General features: G+C 36.8%; 1 protein-coding gene and 1 long non-coding RNA gene across 2 annotated transcripts; one reads left to right on the top strand and one right to left on the bottom strand.

The window, feature by feature from the left end:
• The first annotated feature begins 10127 nt into the window (after nucleotides 1-10127).
• Nucleotides 10128-19971, top strand: LOC309629958. The gene is made up of 2 exons (XR_014245327.1): nucleotides 10128-11323; nucleotides 11657-19971. It is a non-coding gene; the product is annotated as an uncharacterized lncRNA (long non-coding RNA).
• Nucleotides 19972-22619: 2648 nt separating this feature from the next.
• Nucleotides 22620-25738, bottom strand: STRIT1 (small transmembrane regulator of ion transport 1). The gene is made up of 4 exons (XM_082394541.1): nucleotides 25654-25738; nucleotides 25366-25558; nucleotides 22809-22907; nucleotides 22620-22705 (listed from the first exon to the last, which is right to left on the bottom strand). Exons 2-3 carry the CDS (start codon nucleotides 25376-25378, stop codon nucleotides 22813-22815), a joined length of 108 nt encoding a protein of 35 aa, XP_082250667.1. The 5' UTR covers nucleotides 25379-25558; nucleotides 25654-25738; the 3' UTR covers nucleotides 22620-22705; nucleotides 22809-22812.
• Nucleotides 25739-27069: the final 1331 nt, after the last annotated feature.

The following is a 27069-nucleotide window of genomic DNA, read 5'->3' as shown; positions in this document are numbered from 1 at the left end:
TTGTATCCTTCTACCTTGCTGAATTTGCTTATCAATTTTAGTAGTTTTTGTGTGGTGTCTTTAGGATTTTCTATATATGGTAATATCATCTGCATATAATGACAAGTCTACTTCTTCCCTTCCAATTTGAATCTCTTTTATTTCTTTGTCTTGTCTGATTGCTGTGGCTAGGACTTCCAATACTGTGTTGAATAGAAGTGGTGAGAGTGGGCATCCTTGTCTTGTTCCAGATTTTAGTGGTAAGGCTTTCAGCTTTTCACCATTGAGTGTTATGTTAGCTGTGGCTTTGTCATAAATAACTTGTATTATGTTGAGATACGTTCCCTCTACCCACTTTGGTAGTTCACTTCTCATTGCAGTGACTTCTCTTGTTGTAGAGCATGGGCTCTTAGGTGTTTGGCTTCAGTAGTGTGGCACACAGGCTTCAGTAGTTGTGGCTTGTGGGCTCTAGAGTGCAGGCTCGGTAGTTGTGATGCACGGGATTAGTTGCTCCGCAGCATGTGGGACCTTCCTGGACCAGGGATCGAACCCGTGTCCCCTGCATTGGCAGGCAGATTCTTAACCACTGCACCACCAGGGAAGTCCTGCTTTCATTTTTATAATTTGTCGTTCTGTCTGCTGTTCTGATTGGGTGATTTCCATTATTCTATCTTCCAGATCACTTATTCATTCTTCTGCATTATTTGGTTTGCTACTTATTGCCTCTAAGTTGGCTTTCATCTCAGCAAGTGAGTTTTCTAATTTTTCTTGGCTCCTCTTTATAGTTTCTAGTTCTTTGTTACAGTGATCTGCACTTCTATTGATAGCCTTTCTTAATTCCTTCAGTATTTTCATTACTTCCTTTTTGAACTCAGGGTCTAGTACACTGGAGAGATCTGTTTCATTGTTTTTTCAGGGGAATTCTCTAGTTCTCTGAATTGGGAGTAGTTCCTCTGCTTCTTCATTTTACTTATATTTCTCTGACTCTATGTATTTAGGAGGAGCAGTTATCTACTGTGACCTTAAAGGGCTGTTTTTATGTGGGAGCATCCCTGTGTAGGCTGCATGAGTCTAATATTTTTGGTGCAAAAAAATATTTTTATTTTAGTACGGATGCCTGCCACAACTTTCCTCCATGTGTGCTGGCCATTATCCCCTTGATAGAGGTTATAATTAGCATTGTGGTGACCAGACGTGTGTGTGTGTGTGTGTGTGTGTGTGTGTGTGTATAATGGCCATCCTAACAGATGTGAGGTGATATCTCATTGTGGTTTTGATTTGCATTTCCCTGATGATTAGTGATGTTGAACACCTCTTCATATTCCTTTTGGCCATTTGTATATCTTCTTTGGAGAAATGTCTATTCAGTTCCTTTGTCCATTTTTTAATTGGATTATTTGGCTTTTTTGCTTGGGTTATAGAAGTTCCCTATATATTTTGGATATTTGGTTTGTGAATATTTTTTCCCATTCCATAGATACCCGAACTGGGATAGTTGGTCACCTTTCCAATGCCCATGTGGAGCTTTACCAAAGACTTTAAGCTATGTAAGTTCAGTCTTTGCAAAGAATGTCACAGCAGCCAGTTCTGTGCAAGAACCATCTGATAGTGGGCATCTAGACAGTAACCCCAGAAAAAGATGTCTCAGGGAATTCTGCCAATACTTCGGAGAAAGGTCCCATACTGTATCCATCATCCTTGTAGCCATCAGAGAAAGGCGTGATTAAGTGCTAGCTCTGAGGATGTAACCATAGAGCATTTTGTCTGACCCAGGTACTGTGTTGGCTTTTTTTAAAATTAATAGACAGCACTTTAAATGCAAAAACTTCACATTTTTAAAAAAAAGATATTTTTAGCTTCTCTTGAAAAATTGGAAGTTCTGATAACATTTGTCTTAAGCTCTTACATGCCAAAAATCTGTTTCAGATAAGAGTAGTGACTTCCTACTTCAGATGGGGCATTTGTTTCCAAATCATCATAGTCTCCAACCAACCAGTTTTACTCTTTCCATCACCTGAACCTTGCAGGCATTTGAGTTTATAACCCACTGATTTAGTTGAAAAGGGGAACAGAGGAAGGAAGACATGCTTCAGAAACTAATGATTCAGATTTCAGTTCTATAATTGGCCAATTTCTTAAGTAAACTTTTAGAATTTTGTCTACTTCATGGTTGAAAATACCAGGGTATAGAGAATTTCACTGTCATCAGAACATAAACATATAAGTTTTAAAACATATAAATGATCTTGTTTGAAAGAAAAAGATAAAAAAGAAACTTTATCAGTTATACTTCAAAAACAAACAAATAAACGCATAGAAAGGGAGATCAGATTTGTGGTTAATGGGGTGGGGGATGGGGAGGGAAGAGGGGAATTGGATGAAGGTGGTCAAAATGTACAAACTTCCAGTTATATAAATAAATACTAGGGGTGTAATGTACAAGATGATAAATATAAATAACACTGCTGTATGTTATATAGGAAAGTTAAGAGAGTAAATCCTAAGGGTTCTCATCACAAGGAAAAATATACTTTATATATATTTTTTTAAAAATGTAACTATTTTATTTACAGTGTTGTACTAGTTTCATGTGTACAGCAAAGTGATTCAGTTATATATATATATATATATATTTTTATATATATATATATATATATATATATATTTTCAGATTCTTTTCCATTAGAGGTTATTACAAGATATTGAATATAGTTCCCTGTGCTAGATGGTAGGTCTTTGTAGTTTATTTATTTTATATATAGTAGTGTGTTTATGTTAATCCCAACCTCCTAATTTATCCCTCCCCCTTCCTTTCCCCTTTGGTAACCATAAGTTTGTTTTCTATTTCTGTGAGTTTATTTCTGTTCTGTAAATAAGTTCATTTGTATCATTTTTTTAGATTCCACATATAAGTGATATCATATGAAATTTGTCTTTTTCTGTCTGACTTACTTCACTGAGTATGGTAATCTCTAGGTCTATCCATGTTGCTGCAAATGGCATTATTTCCCTCTTTTTTTATGGCTGAGAAAATATTCCATTGTGTATATACACCACATCTTCTTTAGCCATTCATCAGTCGATAGACATCTAGGTTGCTTCCATGTCTTGGCTATTGTAAATAGTGCTGCTATGAACATTGGTGTGCATGTATCTTATCAAATTAGAGTGTTCTTCAGATCTATGCCCAGGAGTGGGATTACAGGATCATATGGCAACTCTATTTTCAGTTTTTTAAGGAACCTCCATACTGTTTTCCATAGTGGCTGCCCCAATTTACATTCCCACCAACAGTGCAGGAGGGTTCCCTTTTCTCCACACCCTCTCCAGCATTTATTATTTGTAGACTTTTAAATTATGGCCATCCTGATGAGTGTGAGGTGATACCTTATTGTAGTTTTGATTTGACTTCTCTAATAATTAGTGATGTTGAGCATCTTTTCATATGCCTATTAGTCATCTGCATGTCTTCTTTGGAAAAAATGGCTATTTATATCTTCTACCCATTTTTTGATTGGTTTTTTGTATATTGAGCTGTATGAGCTATTTGCATATTTTGGAAAATAGTCCCTTGTTGGTCGCATAATTTGCAAATGTTTTCTCCCATTCCATATATTGTCTTTTTGTTTTGTCGATGGTTTCCTTTGCTGTGCAAAACTTTTGAGTTTAATTAGATCCCATTTGTTTATTTTTATTTTATTTTATTTATTTGTTTATTTCTATTACTCTAGGAGATGGATCCAAAAAAAATATTGCTGCAATTTATGTCAAAGAGTGTTCTGCCTATGTTTTCCTCTAGGAGTTTTGTAGTATCTGGTTTTACACTTAGGTCTTTAATCCATTTTGAGATTATTTTTGTGAGTGGTGTTAAAGAATGTTCTAATTTCATTCTTTCACATGTAACTGTCCAGTTTTCCCAGCACCACTTATTGAAGAGACTGTCTTTTCTCCATTGTATATTCTTGCCTCCTTTGTTGTAGATTAATTGACCATAAGCACATGTGTTTATTTCTTGTATTTCTATCCTGTTCCATTCATCTATGTGTCTGTTTTTGTGGAATACCATGCTGTTTTTATCTCTGTAGCTTTTCTGTATAGTCTGAAGTCAGGGAGTATGATTCCTCAAGTTGGGTTCTTCTTTCTCAGGATTGTTTTGGCTATTTGGGGTCTGTTTCCATACAAAAGTTAAAATTATTTGTTCTAGTTCTGTGAAAAAATGCCATTGGTAATTTGGTAGGGATTCTATTGAATCTGTAGATTGCCTTGGGTAGTATTGTCATTTTAACAATATTGATTCTTCCAATCCAAGAACATGGTATATCTTTCCATTTGTTTATGTCATCTTCAATTTCTTTCATCAGCATCTTACATCTTATAGCTTTCAGAGTACAGGTCTTTTTTCTCCTAAGTAGATTTATTCCTAGGTATTTTATTCTTTCTGATGCAATGGTAGGTGGGGTTGTTTCCTTAATTTCTCTTTCTGATATTTCATTGTTAGTGTATAGAAATGCAACAGATTTCTGTATATCAGTTTTGTATGCTGCAACTTTACCAAATTCATTGATGAGCTCTAGTAGTTTTCTGGTGGTGCTTTTGGAATTTCTACGTATAGAATCATGCCATCAGCAAACAGTGACAATTTTACTTCTTTCTTTCCAATATGGATTCCTCTTATTTCTTCTTCTTCTCTAATTGCTGTGGCTAGGATTTCTAAAGCTATGTTGAATAAAAGTGGCAAGAGTGGGCATCCTTGTCTTTTTCCTGATCTCATAGGAAATATTTTCAGCTTTTCACCATTGAGTATGTTAGCTGTGGGTTTGTCATACATGGCCTTTATTATGTTGAAGTATGTTTTCCTCTATGCCCACTTTCTGGAGAGTTTTTATCATAAATGGATTTTCAATTTTACGAAAAGCTTTTTCTGTATCGATTGAGATGATCACATGGTTTTATTCTTCAGTTTGTTAATGTGGTGTTTCACATTGATTGATTTGCCGATACTGAAATATCCTTGCATCCCTGGGGTAAATTCCACTTGATCATGGTGTGTGATTCTATAATGGATTCTTAGATTTAGTTTGCTAATATTTGTTGAGGATTTTTGCATCTATGTTCATCAGTGGTATTGGCCTATAATTTTCTTTTTCTGTGTGTGATATCTTTGTCTTGGAAATGTTCCTTCCTCTGGAATTTTTTGGAATAGTTTCAGAAAGATAGGTGTTAACTCTTCTCTAAATGTTTGATAGAATTTGCCTGTGAAGCCATCTGGTCTTGGAATTTTGTTTCTTGGGAGTTTTAAAATTACTGATTTAATTTCACTATTGGTAATTGGTGTATTCATATTTTCTATTTCTTCCTGGTTCAATTTTGGGAGATTGCACATTTCTAGGAATTTGTCCATTTCTTCTAGGTTGTCCATTTTATTGGCATATAGTTGCCTGTACTAGTCTCTTATGGTCCTTTGTATTTCTTTGGTGTTGGTTGTAGCTTCTCCTTTTTCATTTCTACGTTTATTGATTTGGGCCCTCTCACTTTTTTTGTGGATGAGTCTGGCTAAAAGTTTATCAATTTTATCTTTTCAAAGAACCAGCTTTTAGTTTCATTGATCTTTTCTGTTGTTTTTTGATCTCTATTTCATTTATTTCTGCTCGGACCTTTGTGATTTCTTTCCTTCTACTAATTTTGGGTTTTGTTTGTTCTTCTTTCTCTAGTTCCTTTAGGTGTAAGGTTAGGATATTTATTCAAGATTTTCTTGTTTCCTGAGGTAAACTTGTACAGCTATAAGCTTCTCTCTTAGAACTGCTTTTGCTGCGTCCCATAGGTCTTGGATGGTCGTGTTTTCATTTTCATTTTTTTCTAGGTATTTTTTTATTTCCTCTTTGATTTCTTCAGTGATTCAGATGTTGTTCAGTAGCATATTGTTTAGCCTCCACGTGTTTGTGTTTTTTGCACTTCTTTCCTTGTAGTTGATTTCTAGTCTCATAGTGTTGTGGTTGGAAAAGACGATTGATATGATTTTGATTTTCTTAAATTTACTGAGGCTTGTTTTGTGGCCTAGCATGTGATCTATCCTGGAGAATGTTCCATGTGCACTTGAAAAGAATGTGTATTCTGCTGCTTTTGGATGGAATGCTGTATAAATATCAGTTAAGTTCATCTGGTCTAATGTGTCATCTAAGGCCTGTATTTCCTTATTGATTTTCTGTCTAGATGATCTGTCCATTTATGTAATTGGGGTGTAAATCTCCCACTATTATTGTGTTACTGTTGATTTCTCCCTTTATGTCTTTAACATTTGCCTTATATATTGGGGTGCTCCTATGTTGTGTGCATATGTATTTATAATTCTTATATCTCCTTCTTGGATTGATCTCTTCATCATTAGGTAGTGTCCTTATTTGTCTTTTGTAACAGTCTTTATTTTAAAGTATATTTTGTCTGATATAATATTGCTACTCCAGCTTTCTTTTGATTTCCACTTTCATGGAATACGTTTTCTCCATCCCATCACTTTCAGTCTGTATGTGTCTCTAGATCCGATGTGGGTCTCTTGTAGACAGCATATATATGGGTCTTGTTTTTGTATCCATTCTGCCAGTCTATGACTTTTTGTTGGAGCATTAATCTATTTACATGTAAGGTAATTATCAATGTGTATACTCTTATTGCCATTTTGTTAATTGTTTTGAATTTGCTTTTGTAGGTCTTTTTTTCCCCATTTCCTCTTTTGTCCTCTTCTCTTGTGATTTGATTACTATATTTAGTGTTGTCTTTGGATTCCTTTTTATTTTTTGTGTGTATATCTATGACAGATTTTTGGTTTGCATTTACTGTAATGTTTTGATATAGCAATGTATATGTATGTACATGATAGTTTTAAGTTGCTGATCTCTTAATTTCAAATGTGTTTTAAATATCTTGCATTTGTATTCTCTCCCTCTCATGCTTACTGGTTTTGATTTCATATTCGTGTGTGGATGACTTCCTACCTTTACTGTATGTTTGCCTTTACCAGTGAGGTTTTCATTTTGTAATTTTCTTGTTTCTAGTTGTGGCCTTTTCTTCTTCACCTACAGAATTTCCTTTAACATTCATTGTAAAGCTGGTTTGGTGGTGCTGAATTCCCTCAGCTTTTGCTAGTCTGTAAAGCTTTTGATTTCTCCTTCAAATCTAAATGAGAGCCTTGCTGGGTATGGTATTCTTGGTAGTAGTTTTTTCCCTTTCATCACTTTAAACAGTCATGCCACTCCCTTCTGGCCTGCAGAGTTTCTGCTGAAAAATCAGCTGATAGCCTTATGGGAATTCCCTTGTATGTTATTTGTTGCTCTTCCCTTGCTGTTTTTAGTATTCTCTCTTTATTTTTAAGTTTTGTCATTTTGATTACAATGTGTCTTGATGTGTTCCTCTTTGGGTTCATCCTGCGTTGGACTCTGCATTTCCTGGACTTGGGTGACTCTTTCTTTTCCCAGGTTAGGGAACTTTTCAGCTATTATCCCTTTTAATATCTTCTCAGGTTCTTTCTCTCTCTCTTCTCCTTCTGGGACCCCTAGAATGTGAATATTGGATGCTTGATGTTGTCCCAGAGATCTCTTAAAATTCTTTTTCTTTTTTCTGTTCAGTGGCAGCGATTTTCACAACTCTGTTTTCCAGCTCATTGATTCATTCTTCTGTATTATTTAGTCTACTCTTGATTCCTTCTAGTGTATTTTTTTTTTCGTTTAATTTATGTATTCTTCATCTCTGGTTAGTTGTTCTTTATATTTTCTTACTCTTTGTTAAAAAATTCTAACTTCTCACTCTATGCATCCATTCTCCTCCTGAATTCTTTGATCACCTTTACAGTCATTACTCTGAACTCTTTCTCTGATAGATTGCCTATCTCCATTTCACTTAGTCCTTCTTCTGGGGTTTTATCTTGTTCTTTCATCTGGAACACATTCCTCTGCCACCTCATTTTGTCTAAGTTGCTATGTGTATTTTTATGTATTTGGTAGGTTAGTTATGTTTCTTGATCTTGGAGAAGTGGCTCTCTGAGGAAATGTCCTATGCATCCAAGCATTGTCCTCCCTTCTCATCACCTAAGCTATATGCTCTAGGGGTTCCCCCTAAGAGGGCTGCATGTGTCCATCTGGTGTTGTGGGCTGACTATGCGGGCTGTCTGGTAGGCTTGGTTGGCCCCTCGTCTGGTTGGTTGCCAGGCCCTGCCTTGTGCAGATGCTGCTGGCTGCTCTTTAGTGGGGCCTGGTCACAAGATGGATGTTTGTAGAACCGTGGGGGTCCCTGGGGCTAGTGGTGGTTCACTGGTGGGCAGAGTCAGGGTCCACCCACTGGCAGGTAAAGATAGATCCTGGGGTTAGTGCCAGACTGCTGGCAGGCAAATCTTGTTCCTGGAGTCTGGCTGCAGGGCCCAGGGATCCCAGAGCTTGTTTCAATCATTGAAGGAGGAGGGCTGGTTCCTGATATGGTTGGGTTTGGGGTGAGTGTGTCTCAAAGGTTGCATTGGCTTGCTAGTGGGAAGGGCCAGGGCCAAGCTGGTCTCAGGGTATGGTCTGGCTTGTTGTTGGCAGACTCATTCCACAGGCTGCAGGATCATAGTTTTCTTGCCTGTGGTGTCTGCCCCCTGGTGTGTGAGTCTGGTCTAGAGGCTTGTGCAGGTTTCCTGGCAGGAAGGGTCAGTGCCTGCCCACTGGTAGGTAGAGCTGTGGGCTCAGGAAGTCTTTAGGCAGTCTGTCTGCTGAGGCGTGGGGCTGTATCCCCACCCAGTTGCTTGGTCTGAGGAGTCCCAGAACTGGTGCCTGTAGGCTGTTGGGTGTGACCAGTCTTGGCTCTAATTAGCCAACATGGCAGCTGCCAGGAGTGTTCATGCAGTTGAATGTTCACTAACATATCTACCGCCAGTGTCTACATCCCCAGAGTGAGCCTCAGCCACCCCCTGCCTCTCCAGGAGACTCTCCAAGACCAGCAGGTAGGTTTGGCCCAGGGTCCTATCAAATTACCGCTTTTGTCCAGGGTCCTGGTGTACATGAGGTTTTGTGTGCACCCTTTAAAAGTGAAGTCTCTATTTCCTCCAGTCCTGTGGGGCTCCTGCAATTAAGCCCACTGGCCTTTAATGTGAATTGCTCTGGGGGCTCATCCTCCCCGTACCATACTCCTGGGCTGGGGAGCCTGACATGGGGGCTCAGAGCTCTCACTCCTGTGGGACAACCTCTGCAATATAATTATTCTCCAATCTGTGGGTCGTCTACCCAGCAGGTATGGGATTTGATTACATCACAAGTCTGCCCCTCCTCCCCATCTTGTCGTGGTTCCATCTTTATGTTTTTAGTTGTAGAAGATCCTTTCTGGTGGGTTCTAGTGTTTTTCCTCGATGGTTGTTCTGCAGATGGTTGTGATTTTGGTGTGCTTGTGAGAGGAGGTGAGCTCAGGGTCTTTCTACTCTGCCGTCTTGGCTGCTCCTCCCCGCCCCCATTCCAGTTTTGCTCTTAAAGTCGGCCTTCCCTCCTGTCTTCGTGGAGATCTCTCCTCCAGTGCCTTGCCTTAGTAAACTTTTCACTAGTTTGTGGTTTTCCTAGGTGGAACTTTTTTTTCCTTTGTGCTTCGACTAGTTTCACTTGCTCATTGTGTACCACAGGCAGAAGCCTGGTACCCGGCCCTTCAGATTAGAGTTCTTCCTGTGAAAATCTATATTTCTTTAATTTTGCATCTGTATGAGATGATGAATGTTCACTAAACTTATTGTGATAATCATTTCATGATGTATGTAAGTCAAATCATTATGCTGTACACCTAAAACAAACAGTGCCATATGTCAATTATATCTCAATAAAACTGGAAGAAAAAAAGAGACCCTTCCTCTAAATTTTATTTAAATGTATAGTATAGTTTCCAGAAGCCCAGCGAAAACAAATATAATCTTTAAGCTAAAAAAAAAGTCTGTTTTTCAAATTTTGAGGTGAAGGAGAGGGGGGAGTATTTGTTAACTGGAAAGCCAATCTCATCTCTTCAAAGGGGAAAAAAATCCAGAAATGTCATTTTCTTTTATAAACCTTCATTAGATGAAAGGAAATCAGTAACACTTGCTTTACTTATATTAACTTTTTATCCAAAAGCCCAAGAGTCCTGTATAGTAGTGATCTTAGATCAAAAATGTAGATCTTACATTAATTTCTTTGCCTTCCCACACTTTGATTTCTTTACAAGTTACAGCCGTCTTGTATTTGCTCTTGCATATATTTCTTAACTTAATGCTAAGTGAAATCAGATGAGGAAATAAAATCAAGTCATTGTAAAAAGATCTCAAAGCCTGCACAAGTCTTTAAACTTAGTTATAAACCCTACTTTGGTTTCCTAAAGTATAACTCAAAGCAAAGAATTTTACTGTACTCTACATTTTTATTTTCTTTTATTTACATATATATGTAATTCCAACAGCAATCAGAATTAAAATCACTATTTACAAGTTCTTTCCTTGAGATTAGACTTTAAATAGATCTTTTTGTTTGTTCTGTTGGCTGCAGTATAAACCAAAGGTTGTAAGAAGATATGTTCTAACAGACAATATTCTTTGAGATACGGATTTCAATGAATTTGAGCAGGAAGGAGTGAACTCTCCATTTGTTCACAAAGTTGTCAGTATTCTTCTCTGTTTTTCTTATATTGGTTTTCTGTCTCACTCACTTCTGCTACCTTGCTGGCCCCAAAGGCATGTGAATCTGGGACCCCTAAATTATTATTACCCCTATATTAATGTAGAATTCACCATGACTAAATTAGTTCCAGATTCAGAAAGAGAGCAAACACCATTTTGTAATCTTTAATTTAAAAAGAAATTCATGGATTTCAAAGAAATAGACTGTGTCAGTATTTTTATACATGCCCAAGCTGAGAGGATATTTTAGGAAAGTTAGAGAGATGGCTTGGAGACATGTGTGCATTGGATTCTCAAACTTGAGCGTGTGTGCCTCGGATTCACCGGGAAAACTTGTAAAAACACCACTTGCTTGGCCCTACCCTCAAAGTGTCTGATTCAAAGTATTTGCCTTTCAAGCAGGTTTGCAGATGATGCTGATACCACTAGTTCAGGTACCAAATTTTGAGAACTACTGGAGTAAGAAATACCCAAAGACTTGATATAGTTTTAAAAGGAAGGAAACGTCTTTGTCAAATTTCTCTTTCAGGAGACACACATATAGCCACACAGACTTTATTTTCTTTACTAAACGATTAAAATTCCTTTAGATAGAACCTAATGGGAGCAAAAATGATAGTAGTGAATTACTGAAAAGCAGACATAAGATTTAGAGGGATGTAGAGGGATGGGTTAGAAAGGTGGTTTGAGGGGTAGGCTTTTTTTTTTTAATATAAATTTATTTATTTTATTTTTGGCTACGCTGAGTCTTCGTTGCTGTGCGCGGGCTTTCTCTAGTTGCAGTGAGCGGGGGCTACTCTTCGTTGCGGTGCGCGGGCTTCTCATTGCAGTGGCTTCTCTTGCGGAGCACGGGCTCTAGGCGCGCGGGCTCAGTAGTTGTGGCACGTGGGCTCAGTAGTTGTGGCGCACAGGCTTAGTTGCTCCGTGGCATGGGGGATCTTCCCGGACCAGGGCTCGAACCCGTGTCCCCTGCATTGGCAGGCAGATTCTTAACCACTGCGCCACCAGGGAAGCCTGAGGGGTGAGTAGGCTTTATAAATACAGAGTACACTGACTTGAGAGAAACCAACCCTTACCCACGCAACACCAAACAACAATATAGCTTTGGATACTTATTTGCAAAGATAATTCATACTACACAGATCCCTGGTCTGGTTGTAAAACACATTTTCATCAACTTGCTAGGGAAAAAAATCTCTCTTATACTCCTTTATCAAACTATGGGCCAGACGTGAAAAAAAAAAAAAGACAATACATCGAGTAGTTTTGTCAGAAATCAGTCTAACTACAACATGATTGATCATTACTGAGGCTTTAGGTTTCCATGGTTCTTCAAGTCCTTCTTCTATAGGCAGTCACCAACTCATACTTCACGTATCTCAAGGGCAGAACAATTCCAACAGTTTTTCCAGAGCTGAGTACTGAGTCAGATTTTTCCTTTACTGTTTCTTAGACTACGATGGTTAATCAGAAGGGCACTAATGCTTTCACTCCCTGGGCTATGGCCTTCCCCTAAAAGAAGAAATTCCAGCTGATAACTGTTAAGCAAAATTATCATAGGCAATGAGTTTCAAATGCTTCTCGGTAGCTAAGTTTCTTAGATCGACATCAGTGAAAACTGGGATATGGTTTGAAAATGTAACAAGGAGCTCTGCCCTACACTTGACCCTGCATCTGCTTTCCTCCAGATGATGCACCACAAAACCTTGCTGTCTGCTTTGACTCCACTCTGTTCCTATGACCTGACATGTTTACACACCACACCACTTTTCTTCGCAAAAGTTTTCCTTGTCACTAACTGTGTCCATAAAGTTACAATGATTAATGAGTTGCTGCTGCTGCTGTTATTCTTTTAAAACTTCTTTGGATTCCTGTATTAGAGTTACTACTGAAATGCCCACTGATTTATTTTTTTCACTTTTCTCTAAAGTGAATTTATGTAGACGTAGATTTTTTAAAAGTCTTCTAAAGGATTATTTTTGTGGGTATTTTTGTATCACATGTAAGTCCCAAGACTGTGAAGCAAAGTCCCTAAACTTGAAAGTTTTAAAATCATCACTTTCTAGAGACATATTCCAGGCAACCCCCAGGGAGACTTTCAGAGCTCCCACATCACCGTCACTGTACACCGCCTTCAGTGGATATACAATCAAGAATGGTGGGAAAGTGAATACATCAGCCTCTGCCTTAGAAGAAGAAAAAGAAGAGGGGGAGGGGAGGAAAGAAGGTAGACTATTGAGCATCTCACACCAAGGAGAGCTGTTCAGAGTGCTTTAATTACATGACGATACAATCTAATGGGATACAAAATATAAGCAATATAGATACGTGCAGCAGCATAAATAAGATCTAAATCATTTGCTGTAAGAGTACAATGCTCTCTGCAGCTCTACCAGGCTTCAATGCACAGGCTTTGAGACAGAATTTTCTATAGCAGAAAGAATATACAACATAACATAGCGATCTCCAGGCTCAAAAGGATACTGCCTCGGTTCAAGTTCTGATAGTGACAAACTGTGTGACTGGAGCTTGTTACTTAACCTCTCTGAATCTGTTTCTTCATCTTTAAATGGACATAATAATCACACCTAGTTAAGAAAGCCATCATAAAGATTAGATGAGCTAACACAGGCAAAATGCTTAGAACAGTACTTGGCATGTGATTCAGAGCCCTAGGTCACGAATTTAAGTTCAGCTGAGCTGGTGACCAGCTGTGAGATTTTGGGCAAGTCCACCTTCATAAGTCTCATTACACACATCTAGATACACTGAGCTTTCATGAGAATCAAGCAAAATAATGTATAAGAAAGCATTTTTACAATTATAACATGCAAACTATTTTGTAAATGCATTGAAATGATTTTTGGATTGATACCCACTAAATAGCTAATTGTGGTTATCTCTGACCAGGGAGTAGAATTAAAGATAGGTGAAGGGAATCTAAGCTTTTTACTTTCTTCTGTATTGTTTGAAATGTTTAGAGAGAAGTCATTTATTGCATATGTACCTTTTGATGATAGTTTTCTACATACGTTATTCTTATTAGTGAGAAGTATGCAAGCATCTAAAAACTCTTGACATCTAGGGATTATAGTTTTACTTCCAAATGCCTGTGTGAATATCTCTGTACAGTACTGACAAAATGAAAACCCTCAACTACTCTCTATATCTGCAGATATAGAGAAAGGTTTAAAGTTCTATGGAGGATATTCATGTTGAGCCAAAATTTAAAGGGTGGAAGGAAGTATCAACAGTTGTATGAATGTAGGTGTTGGGAAGAGAGGTGGAGTATGTTAGGGACAATAGTGGTTCTTTTTGGAACAGAATGTGCAAAACTGGCTTAGAGCTATAAGAGAGAGCAGGCAGCCCAGATATAGAGCTGGTCAAGAACCTTAAGTTCTATGGTACAAGTTGCCTTTATATCACGGGACTTTTAGAAATCTAAGAACTTGAAAACATTGCACAGAATGGGACTGAAATAACAGAAAATTATAGAAAACCAAAAAGAGGTTAAAGGAGGTAAGGGAGGTCTTGCTACAGGATTTAACTGTGGAGACCAAGCAGCATGAAAATGAAGTATTGCCCAGAAGAAACAAATGTAGCTGTCAATCCCTTATTTAGGTCAATGATTTCCTTCCCCTGAAATCTGGTGCATCTCACAGTATAACTGGAAAAAAAATCTGGTAATTTGGTGATCATATAGTAAAAGAACAATTTGTAATTCAAAATCAGAAGATGTGTGTTCAAGTCCTGGTTGTAATAATATTAACTATAATAATCATGAATAAGTCTCAACGTCTCTGCACTCCAGTTTCCTTATCTCCACAGCATGGAGATGATGATAACATCTACTTCACAGAGTTGTTGGGTGCAATAAATAAGAATGTAGGTAAGAAGTAATGAGGAAGTTTGTGATACTAATAATGACTAAAATAATCTCATACAAATTGAACATTCAATAAGTGACAGACATTGTGCTAAGAGCTTCACACACTTGATATGTCTCGTGAGGCTGTTTGGTTAAAGGCAATGTTCAGGCATTCATTCATTCACTTGACATATATCTGTTGGACATTTCCCTGTTAGTTCCAGTGAATCCTACATTGTCACATGTCCTACACTGAAGAAGTTTACCATCTAGTGGTGGATGCAAAAGGGAAATGCTCTCACTTAGGAAGAATAAAGACCCTAGATGGGTGTGTGTGTGTGTGTGTGTATGTTTGGAGATATGGGTGGTCAGAGAAAGCTCTTACCAAGATGGTAATGTCTAAAAACACTGAATTCTAAGTAGTGCTTTTCAAATTGTTGGTCAAGCCACTGATTTTAAAATCAGTTTGGTGGGTTGAGACTTGTATTTTGTTTGAAATTATAACTGGCCCCACTTGTTTGTATCAGAGGACTCTGAGAATCCAGATATGTTACTAGGGTGGCAGTGAGATCCAAACAGTTCTCAGCCTGTTTGGCATCCTAATGGGGCCACTGAACTAAAGGCTTTTTGCAGAAACCTGAGGAGCCCCCTGGAAGAACTCATCTCTGTCAGAGAAGGAGCCAGGTTTGAGGAGCTTGGTGCAGAGATTGTGAATTCAGTGTGGCGGGTGAGGCTGTCTGGGCCTGCCCTGGATGTATGTCTGGGTTCTAGGGGGAGAGAGTAGAGGCTGAGGATAAAAACGGAAGGAACTATTTAATTAAGCTCTGAGGCACATGGTGGCATAGGCAGTACTGCCTTAGAACTCCACAAACAGCAACTTGACTGTAGACCACCACACAAATCCAATGAGAGCTCTGATGGGAGAGGTGGGGAGAAGTGGGAAACCATCCATGGTGCCTGGGAGAAACTGGGGGGTTCTGCAGAGGAGAAGTGGTGGCTAGAAGGGGCAGACATTTATTTATATGCCCACTTGAGACCCTCCTGGGTTCCTCATCAGGAGGGAAGCAGCAACTAGGGAAGTTTGAATTACTGGTATTAAAGGTGATCCTATTACTCTGCACAGGCTACTGAAACTGGAAAAGATGTGTTGGTTAAATATGAGAATAGGAAAAGTGAGAGAATATTAAATAAAAGAACAGGAGCAGAAAGGGAAAAACAAAATTGGATGAATCTGGCCACTTGCTTGAAGAGGTGATCGTACTCTGACTCCAAAGCAATCTGTCCATCTATTGTCAACAGGCTCAAAAGCAAGTTTCTACCTTTAGCAAGATAAATGAGGAATATGCCCAATGTCTACAATATGCTGATGAGATTACCATGTTTATTAGACTAAGGGATTGCATTTTCTAAATCAAAATGCATCCTATCCTGAGTATACCTTCACATGATGCAGATGAGATAAAATGTGGCTTTGAGCACATCAGTATGCAAACCACTAAGAAGCCTATTTCCATTTACTCTTCACTTCTGGACCAATTTTACAGAGCGAGTAACCTATTACAACTCAAAACAGTTTCTCCATGACCCTGTTTCAATCAGCATCAAGATTGCAATCAATATCTAATTTCCTTTAATATTCATAGGCATAAGCTCCAAAAAGAACTTTGGCAGATATATATTTGTGTCATTTGGAATTTTGAATTTATAACGGCATGTATGCCCAGCCCAAGAAAATGACTGAAAATGGACTTAAATCTAGGATAATTATGAAAGTCTTAAACTCTTGACTATTTCTGACCTTCTGAAAAAAAAAAAAAAACCCAGCTCTGTGCCCACTCAGGATTCATTCAGATGATTTATAAGAAATTGCATACCCATGTCACTTTTGCAAACCAAGAAATCATTTTCAAAAGAGAGTGGAATAAAAGTAAAACATTCATCTATCTCATTCTCTGGGAAATTACCAACTCAAAACATTATTCTTCAGCTTTCGGTATTCTTTCCTATAAAGGAATCTTAGGCCAATGTATATTTATGTTTTAAGTGGAATTCCTCTGCTTGTCCAAAAAAAAAAAAAAATAGAAACAAAGAAAAAGGGGGAGGCAATGTCTGAGAAACTGCAATAAGCAATAATAAGGGATAATAAAATAAATAGTAAAAATGGGAAATAATTTCCTCAGAAAATAAAAAGAGATTTATTTAACTACAAGAGCTACAGATGGACATTACAGTCATCCCTGGGTATCTGCATGGGACTGATTCCAGGACCCCTGCAGATACCAAAACCCACAGATGCTCAAGTCCCTTACACAAAATGACATAGTATTTGCATATAACTTATGCACATCCTCCTGTGTACTTTATGTTTTTATGTATCCAATTTTATTTTTAATTTAATTTTTATCTTATATTGAGGTATACTTGATTTACAATATTGTGTTAGTTTCAGGTGTATAGCAATGTGATTCAGTTATACATATAAATATATCCACTCTTTTTTAGATTCTTTTCCCATATAGGCCATTACAGAGTATTGAGTAGAGTTCCCTGTGCTATGCAATTGGTCCTTGTTGACTATCTAACATATATATATATATATATAGTAGTGTCTATATATATATAGTAGTGTCTATATGTTAATCCCAAACTCCTAATTTATCCCTTTCTCCTATCTTTCCCCTTTGGTAACCATAAGTTTGTTTTCAAAGTCTGTGAGTCTATTTCTGTTTTGTGAATAAGTTCATTTGTATCATCTTTTTAGATTCCACATATGAGTGATATCTTATGATATTTGTCTTTCTCCATCTGACTTACTTCACTTAGTATGATAATCTCCAGGTCCATCCATGTTGCTGCAAATGGCATTATTTCATTCTTTTTTATGGCTGAGTAGTATTCCATTGTATATGTGTACCATAGCTTCTTTATCCATTCCTCTGTCGATGGACATTTAGGTTGCTTCCATGTTTTGGCTATTGTAAATAGTGCTGCAGTGAACACTGGGGTGCATATATCTTTTGAATTATGGTTTTCTCTGGGTAGGTGCCCAGGAGTAGAATTGCTGGGTCATATGATAGTTCTATTTTTAGTTTTTAAAGGAACCTCCATACTGTTCTCCATAGTGCCTGTACTAATTTACATTCCCACCAACAGTGTAGGAGGGTTCCTTTTTCTCTACACCCTTTCCAGCATTTATTGTTCATAGATTTTTTGATGATGGTCATTCTGACCAGTGTGAGGTGATACCCCATTGTAGTTTTGATTTACATTTCTCTAATAATTCGTGATGTTGAGCATCTTTTCATATGCTTTTTGGCCATCTGTATGTCTTCTTTGGAGAAATGTCTATTTAGATATTCTGCCCATTTTTTGATTGGGTTATCTCTTTTTTCGATATTGAGTTGCATGAGCTGTTTGACTATTTTGGAGATTAATCCCTTGTTGGTCGCATTGTGTGTAAATATTTTCTCCCAGTCTGTAGGTTGTCTTTTCATTTTGTTTATGGTTTCCTTTGCTGTGTAAAAGCTTTTAAGTTCAATTAGGTCCCATTTGTTTATTTTTGTATTTATTTCTATTACTCTAGGAGACAGATCCAAAAAAATATTGCTCCAATTTATGCCAAAGAGTGTCCTGCCTATGTTTTCCTCTAAGAGTTTTATAGTATCCAGTCTTACATTTAGGTTTTTAATCCACTTTAAATAATTTCTATGTTACTTATAATACCTAATACAATATAAATGCAATGCAAATAGTTGTAAATACAATGTAAATCTATGTAAATAGTTGCTGGCATGTAGCAAATGCAATTTTTGCTTTTTAGAACTTTCTGGAATTTTTTCAAATATTTTAGATTTGCAGTTGGTTGTATCCATAATGCAGAACTCGTGGGCACAGAGGGCCGACCGTAGTTGAAAACATTACTGTGGGTTGTGCACAGGGATCTCACCTCTAGCCTTCTATTCTCTAGTAAATTTCCTCAGCTCTACCAGGCTTGGTTGCTCATGAGGAGTTTCCTTAGATATTTTAAAACTCATTGGAATTTACCTCTTATTCCAGACATGGCTAGTAATAAAAAACTTTCTTTGAGAGGTTTTTATGTCCTAATTACAGTATAGAGAAAGTAGTATTCTCAGCTCTGACATCAATACATACCTTGAGGGGGAGGGCACAGAGTGAGGGTTGGTGATGATGTAAGGCCAAGTATTATGCAATCAGAAAATGTTAAGTAACAGTTAACTCATTAAACTCTTCTTCTCAAATAGTTATAGCTGCAGTTTGATAGAATGTAAGCTGAAGGTTTTGGAAATTTAAAAGCATATAAGATTCTATGCTTTGTGAGATCTGTATGTCATCACCTACCTAATCCTATTGTTCACATATCACTAATTACTTCTTTGAGAATTCCAATCCAGCTTACATTGCTCCAACGACATCTTGAAAGTTCAAAGTTAGAACATCAACATTGTGCATTCAAGAATATTGTAAGGGGGAAATAATTACCCATTTGATATATATTTATTAGTTGTCTGTTTTGTACTATGAGTTGGAGAGATGAGAAATAGATTCACTCATAAAGGGCTTAAATTTAACAGAGGAAAAAACTCACTCACATATATGAAAATATTAGTGGACAAATAATATGTATCATTATACTTCATTTAATTAAAAAGTATAATGTAATATAAGCTAATATAATAAAGTGCAAATTTTTTGTTGCAGCTATAAACAGAAAAGTGGTTTGGATTTACTGATATAAGCTGTCATTGATCAGGGTCTCATGTACCAGGGAGTAATGCCTACACACACACACACACACACACACACACACACACACACACATATGATAGGTGTGTTTCCAAACTTCTGTGATACTAAAAATCACCTGGGGAATTGATTTCTTAATAGGCCTTCTCTAGACCTACTGAAATGAACTCTCCAGAGCAGGAGCTTGAGAATCTGTCTTTTTAACAAATGACTCAATTGTTTCAGTTCAGGCAGGTTTAGAAAACACTGCAGTCCTCACAACAATCCCATGAAAATATTATTCTTCTTTTAGAGTTGAGAAACTAAGGTTAGCGAGATTAATTAACTACTCAAAGGACTCCCAAGTTAGAATACAACAATCTGACTTCCAAAACTTTTGTTCTTTTCACTGCACTAAGCTTTCTTTGTTCTCTGAGAAAATGATCAGGTTGGATGTGTAAACATGGAATCAAAATACTTATTATAGGGAAATTCATTTCTACTGCTGCTTAAAAACAACACTACAGTTTGCTTTAAAGTGCTAAGGAAAAGAATATTGAGCCCTTGAAATAAGAAAGTCTTTGTCAAAGATAGAAAGTTAAGATTTATGGGAATGCTGAAGCTTTTTGTGTTCCAGGGAAAAGTTGTGCACACATTTGAACAAGAAATGAGATATCCTATAGCTTCAAAGGGCTAAAGAAAAGGACCAGTGTGTGTGGAGAAAAAGACTCTAGACTAAAGAAAGGAAAGTTGTTCTGACATAAAACATAGGTTGTCACAATTTTGTTTTATAACTTTCTAACCAAATGCCAGGACTCTGTGGTATAAAAATGCAAGAAAGATGACTGACAGGTCATGCAGGAATGGTGTCGGCAGAAAGAAGTACAGAAAAACCCAGTCTCTAGCCAGGAAGAAAGCTAAAATATGAGTTGATGTCCTTAAACCCAAGGGAAACCAGAGCCCAGCTGTAAAGTAGCCTAAAGCCTTTAGAAAGTTGGTGACAGCCCAGGGGCTACTTCACCTAGGGAGTCTTTTAATGGATTTCAGGAAATCCATTGAAATAGCATCTTGAAATAACATCTACAGTTTTGTTTGAATGTATGTATTCTGAGAAAGTCTACTGCTTTCATGGGTTTCTCATTAAAGTCTATAGCACAGAAAGAGGTCAAGTGAATAGAAAGACCATATTTTTAATTAACTCAAACAGAATGTGAAGAAGGGAAAAAAAAATGATACATGGTCTTGAAGCCCTCACAAACCATATAAGCATCAGGGAAGTCTAGGGGATTCAGGTCAGGGGTGTCCTTAAGAACCGGCTGTCCAGTGGGAAGAAGCCCTGATTTACAGTACTTGTTGACTGCTGTGATATAAATAGTCCCATGTGGCCAATTTCCAGCTGCCAATGAGATGTAGCCTAACTTTCAAAATTCCTGAAAATTTAACAGTCAGCTTTCACAAGACTGCAGGAGCCGAATCCAGTAGCCCTCTGATTCAAGGTGAGTTCATTCTTCTCAAGTCTGGAGAAAACTAAAACTAGGTCAAGTTGTTAATGAAAATAGTCGAGCCTAATTTTATACACATTTTATGTTAGTATTTTGTAAATATTGCTTTAAACAGAAGTTTTAAAAAAGCTTTTTTGAAATGTTTAACCAAGTTTAAAAGATAAGAATCAGTGAACAAAGCCAAAGCTTTCTCTAATTGTTTTGATGAGATTAATTTCAGTAGGAAAATTTATTGAATAGAAAAGGATGCTATAATTACAAGGAAGAAACTGGGTCCCTTCTTGTCTTGGTCCACTTGGGCTGCTATTTCAAAACAACACTGACGGGTGGGTAGCTTATAAACAGCAAACAAATATTTTTTGCTCACAGTTCTGGAGGCTGGAAGTCCAAGATCAGGGTGCCAGCAAGGCCAGGTTCAAGTGAGGCCCTCTTCTAAGGTTGCAAACTTCTCATTGTGTCCTCACAAGGTGAAAGGGCTAGAGAGCTCTCTGGGGCCTCTTTTATAAGGGTGCTAATCCCATTCATGAGGGCTCCACACTCATGAACTAATCACCTCCCAATCTCTGCCCTAACACCCAATACCATCAAAGTTGGGGGGTTAGGATTTCAACCTATGAATTTTGAGGGGACACAAACATTCAGACCATAGCACTTCTAGAGCCGTAGTTCTCAAATTATGCATTCTGGACAAGCAGCATCAATATTACCTGAAAACTTGTTAGAAATGAAATTCTCAGGCCCCCCCACCCCAGATCTCTGAATCAGAAACTCTGAGAGTGGGACCCAGCAACCTGTGTTTTAACAGGTCCTCCACCAATTTGATGTACTATTAGATTTGTTTCAATTTGCTTTAAATTTGGGGATTATGTTTTTCTTTTTCTTTGTTTTTTTTTAATTTATAAGATATTTACTTGATTCCAAAACAAGGGACACTCAGAGATATCTAGCCATTTGTGGCTCCTCTGTTTCAGTATTTTAATATAAGCAGGTATGTGTGCATATTGGTATAACCCCTCATTTTTTACACAAAAGGTAGCATACATTGTTCTGTACCTGTTTTTTTCACCTAATAAATACTTTGCCCTCGAGATAACATCACATCAGCATATAGAGAACCCCCTTCATTCATTCCTTTTTACAGCTGCTTAAGTGCCACATTATGTAAATAGACTACAGTTTATTGTTAGTCTTCTATTAATAGATATTTGGCTTTTTCCAGAGTTTCGTTCTAACAGATTATGCCATAATGAATAGACTTGTGTATATACCATTTTGTATTTTTAGCAGTGTACCTGTGGAAATGTCAATATTCTTAGAAGAGGGATAGCTGGGTCAAAAGTTAAATACATATGTAATTTTGGTATTTTGATTGCTGAACACCCCTAAAAATGTTGTACCATTTTGAATTTCTAAAGACAGTATATGAGAGTGCTTATTTCACTTACCAAGTCTTACAGCCTTACCAAGACATATATTGGTATATCTTCATTTTTTCCCATCTGACAGGTAATGGTTCTTCAATGTGGTGTTAATTACAATTCTCTTATTGTAAGAAAGAGGTTAAGGGTCAAGTTTACATTCACATTTTGTTTTCTATGAACTGTCTCTTCTTATCTCTAGCTCATTTTTTCTGTTTTTCTGTTTTTTGAGGGGTGGCCAAAAAATTTAATGTACCAAACTTTTTCCTATTGCTTATGCATATTAAGTAGGAATAGTTTTCCTACTCCCAGGTTATAGAGAAATTCATCTATATTTTCTTATAGTTATAGTTATTATTGGTACCCAGAATTTTAAACATGTTTCTGAAGATTCTTAGGTCCACTGAAGTACCAGTTTACAAATGCAAGTTTTATAAACTGATGTCAAACAAACATTGCAGTTATTTACACGAGAAACATTTAATAATCTGTCATTTCCATGCTTTTCTTAATTCTTCTAAATGATGTCAATCTGAAGTCTTCTTGCCTGCACGATAAAATGTTCCATTAGTAAAACAAAAAAGATTATTTCTGGAGTAATGTGTATTCTTTCTTTGTGAAGAAACATATTCAATTATTGAAAACTTTACCTTTCTAAGAGAAGACAACATAAACCATTACGATGCACCCCACAATCCAGCCAATCAAGAGAAGAATAGGGACCAGAAGGTGTGAAAATGTAGACACCGCTGAAAAAATAAACGAGAGAGAACAGATTAGGTAGGTCATGTTGGTATTAAATCTTCTGAATCAAAAGGATAAGAGGAAATCTGATATAATATCAAGGGAAAAATACACTCTCTAATCACATCCATACAAGATTATTATTTTCTTTTCTACAAAGGGACTTGTGACTCAGCTGGGTATTTGGAATAGAAGACCTGTGTTCAAACCATAGGCTTTCCTTTTACAGTTATGTGACCTTGGACAATCCTGAGCTTGAACTTCCCTATTTGTAAGACACAGAGAATGAAACTTGTGATATCCACCTCCAGGAGTTGTTGTGAGGATCAAATGGCATCACGTGTTTACAAAGGCTTTGTAAATTCTAATTACTGTGTGGGTGTGTCTGTGGTGTATACAGAACAGATTCATGCATTTGTTCAATAACACAGAGACCAGCTGTTTACATAGAAACGCTGGAAAGTGAGTGACTCTGAGGTAATTCTTACTAAACTAGTCGTCATAACATAGGGAAAGGTGTTGAAAATCGTTCTTAGACTTGATAGCTGCTTTTATCATAGGAAAAGGAAAGCATTACACCTTATGTAATCATTGAGAAAAGAGATTCTATTTTTTTAACTGGTTCAATACGGCAACCAACACTGATCCAACACACGCGTAAAAGACAAAAGTATAATAATTCCTCTTGTGTCTCCTATTTGTATCCTTACCGTAAAAAAGCAACTTAGAAAAGTATCTTTTTTAAAATATTCACTGCATCTCAATCTTGTTTCAACCAACATACCACACCAAATGATTCAAAACAGCACAGAAAGACATAGTATAGAATTAATGTCCCTGTGTTAAAGGCTCAGATATATTCCTAATTGAAAAACACAGATTTTATGCCATTAGCTAACAAAGAAAATGCATATTCTTAGCAATTGCATTCCTATTACAATTTCCATCACTCTAAAAGTGAAGTTTTTTAAGTGCTATTAAAATCATCAGGAAATGAGACAATTCTAAAATTAGAAGACACTCATAACAGCAAATATTCTGAAATTAAAATGAATTTTAATAGTTTAAATCTATTTTTCCAAAAATTTTGGAGTCTCTCTTAACTCTCACAAGTTCAGCAGCTTTCCTTGCTTGTCCGTCTCACTGTGACCTTGAACAAAGCGTTAACCTCTAAATGAAAAAAACCCTTTCTTTCTCTTTACCTGCCACGTGGTATTGCTTTAAGGATAAAGGAAACATTATGATATGCTTTTTACTCTCATTTGGATGAAAGCCTTTTTATGAATTAAGGTAGCATTACAGTGGAAGTACGTAGTAATTTCTTGAACTGTTCCTATATTGATTTAGTATTTTTCCCAATTTCAAAGAACTTATAAATGTTCAATTAAAATATTGGTATTAACTTCTAAGTATTTTATACAAGCATATTTTAATACAGTTCTGAAATTTACATATAATAAAGCACTAAACGTAGTGTATCTCATTACTTATTATTCTTTGTAAAACAATACAATTGACTGTGCATTTAAATACTCAAAGTATACCTGCATTTGTGTTCTGTTAACAGTAGTGTTTTAAGTTTTATTATAATCTGTAGCATTGGTTTGAAATAGGAATATTTAGGAACACAACATACTCTGCATACGTCACACTAGTAACACAAATAAGCACAAAACCTCTTTTTAAATATGAACAGTAATTCCAAAATTCTTCTCTCTGTCCGGGTTTAAAACCTGGTGCCACCATGCTCTTATATGTGATCTCAAGCAAGTTACTAAACTTTGCTATGCCTCAGTTTCCTTATCTATAAAGCGGGAATGATGATAACACTTCATATCTCATGAGATTGTTGTCAGGATTAAAAGCATCAATTCCCATAGGCATTTGAAAACTTACTTGGACACAATATATATATATATATTCAGCCCATTTTATCATTTATTACAGTCAATCATTTTTCTTAAAAATAAAAAACATTTAAAAACCAGAAAAAAAGAAGTTCAGATGTGAAGCCTATTTTATTTATTTTTATTTCAGAGTCAGGAAACACACTCAGAAAGGTAGAGGGATTTTCCCCAAACTCACATGGCCATTTAGTAGCAGATCTGACACAGAATTCAAATGTCCTTAATGCTAGCCCAGCACACCACAATGCCTCAAATCCAGTACAACACTGGAGAATAACTGACCTCTAACTCATCTTTCAAAACAAGCATGAACAAATTAAGCTCTTTTGTTTATCTGATCCTTTCGAAATCATTCATGTGACATATAGACATGGTCCATAAATTGCATATCTAATGCATTTTTTGCAGCCACACTAACATATACGGTTAATGATACTTTAGCAGAGATACCACACTCTTCAGAATAACTAAGAAACAGCAAATATTGGGAAATAGAAGATAAACCAGGGAGCCTGGAGCCTTATTTGCCAAGAGAGTTGGATGTCTTAAATCTTACCTTTTTCAGCCATTCTTCCTGTTGTGGGGTGGGCTGGTCAGGGCCACGCTTACCTCTTTGTTATTGTTGTTATCCAGCATCTCTTTGAACTTTAAATAGACATCTGAAGAGTGTGGCAGCTGCCTGACTCCTGGCTGCCAATTGTCTGGGTGATGTAAGACACTGGAAAGCAGAACGCCTCTCTTTCTTTATCCTGTTATTGTGGAGGAAACAAGGGGCTACATGACCTAAACAATTAAGTAAGTTGAATTATCCTAACCCAGAGATAGGCAGATTTTTTTAACTCACCCAGTGCCCCAGACAACATGAAGGAAATGTTCAGGGAAGGGGGTGTACAGAGGAAAGATGGCATTGCGATTAGAGAAGTCCTATTAAAGAGGAAGGGTGGTATATTGGAAAGGAAGGACTTTGGATTTGGAGAGACCTGGCTTCAAATTCCAATTCTGCTATTTCTGTAATAAAGGCCAGTTGCTTAACTGGGCATCAGCTTCTTTGATTTTAAAATGAAGATAGTAATACCTACCCAAGGAAGAAGTGTCATAAAGATGAAATGAAAAAGTTATATCACATACAGACAGTTCTTTATTATATTACAGAATGCAAAAGATAAAATAGTGCCCCTTCCTATGAACCATTCTAAAAACAGAAAATTGTAATATAAATGTCCTAGAAACTAAAACAATAAAACGCTGTGGTATTGCCTAGACTTTTCAGAGAGCAGTCATAAGCTTGTTGTTTTTATTAGCGATGTATAAAAATAGGACATTCCATTTTTCAAAGTCCAACCTGGCTTATGTAACATGACCTAGATTATGCTCTAGATTCTCATTGGAATAACTTTTGGGTCTGGATGGAAAGGTTTTGCAAAATGACCTTGTAACCGACTTTCAAACAATCCAACACAAGACTGAGTGTCCTCCTCTATAAACAAGATTTACCTGATCAGATCTACCTCCACACAGTTCCAAGAGTAATGTTTCCTGCAAATGACCACATGTCTCATCACTGATCAAAACCCACCAGTGGTTCTCCATCTCCTAGAGAATAAAAATCAGAACTCCTTGTCAAGATACCTAAAAAGCCCCACCTCTTTACTTTCCCATTTGCAATGATGCTTTGACCACACTGAACTTGCTATTATATGAATCCAGAATGCTACAACCCACACAGGCAAGAATAACGTATGAATTTCTACCTCAAGTCATATACCTATAGATTAGAGTGTGCAGCCAAAAATCTGGTAAATATGTTGCTTGTTTAATGTCATTTAAGCCAGGTTACCATCTCTCTCTCCCTCTCTCCAATTTAATGTTGAAAAAATGCCTGGCTATACCAGATAAGGAAAGAGATTATGTAACAAAATTCCTGATAAAGTCAGGAGGTTTTTTCCAATATTAAATAATTACATATTGAACAAAAGTTAATCGAGGGCAATTTCACTTAAATGCTGAAATTTTTAACTAAATAGGCTCAAATGAACACCCTTTCTTAAAGCCAAAAAAAAAAAAAAAGGTACTTTAAAAAAGCAGTAAGGTACACTCCAAAGAACAAAGATACATATACTCGGGTAAAATAATCTGCCTGAAATGGATAAAGATAGAATGTATGAAAATATTTCTACATTAAAAAATATTTATTTCCATGTCAGTTGTCTTAAACTTTCTTTTTTGATATGAAATATTAACATTACTGCTACAAATTTGG

This window comes from Balaenoptera borealis (genome assembly GCF_965194805.1).
Source record: "Balaenoptera borealis genome assembly, chromosome: 5".
In the NCBI taxonomy this organism is placed as follows: domain Eukaryota; kingdom Metazoa; phylum Chordata; class Mammalia; order Artiodactyla; family Balaenopteridae; genus Balaenoptera; species Balaenoptera borealis.
Note: the sequence above shows the minus strand (reverse complement) of the source record. Positions and strands in the feature narration are given on the sequence as shown.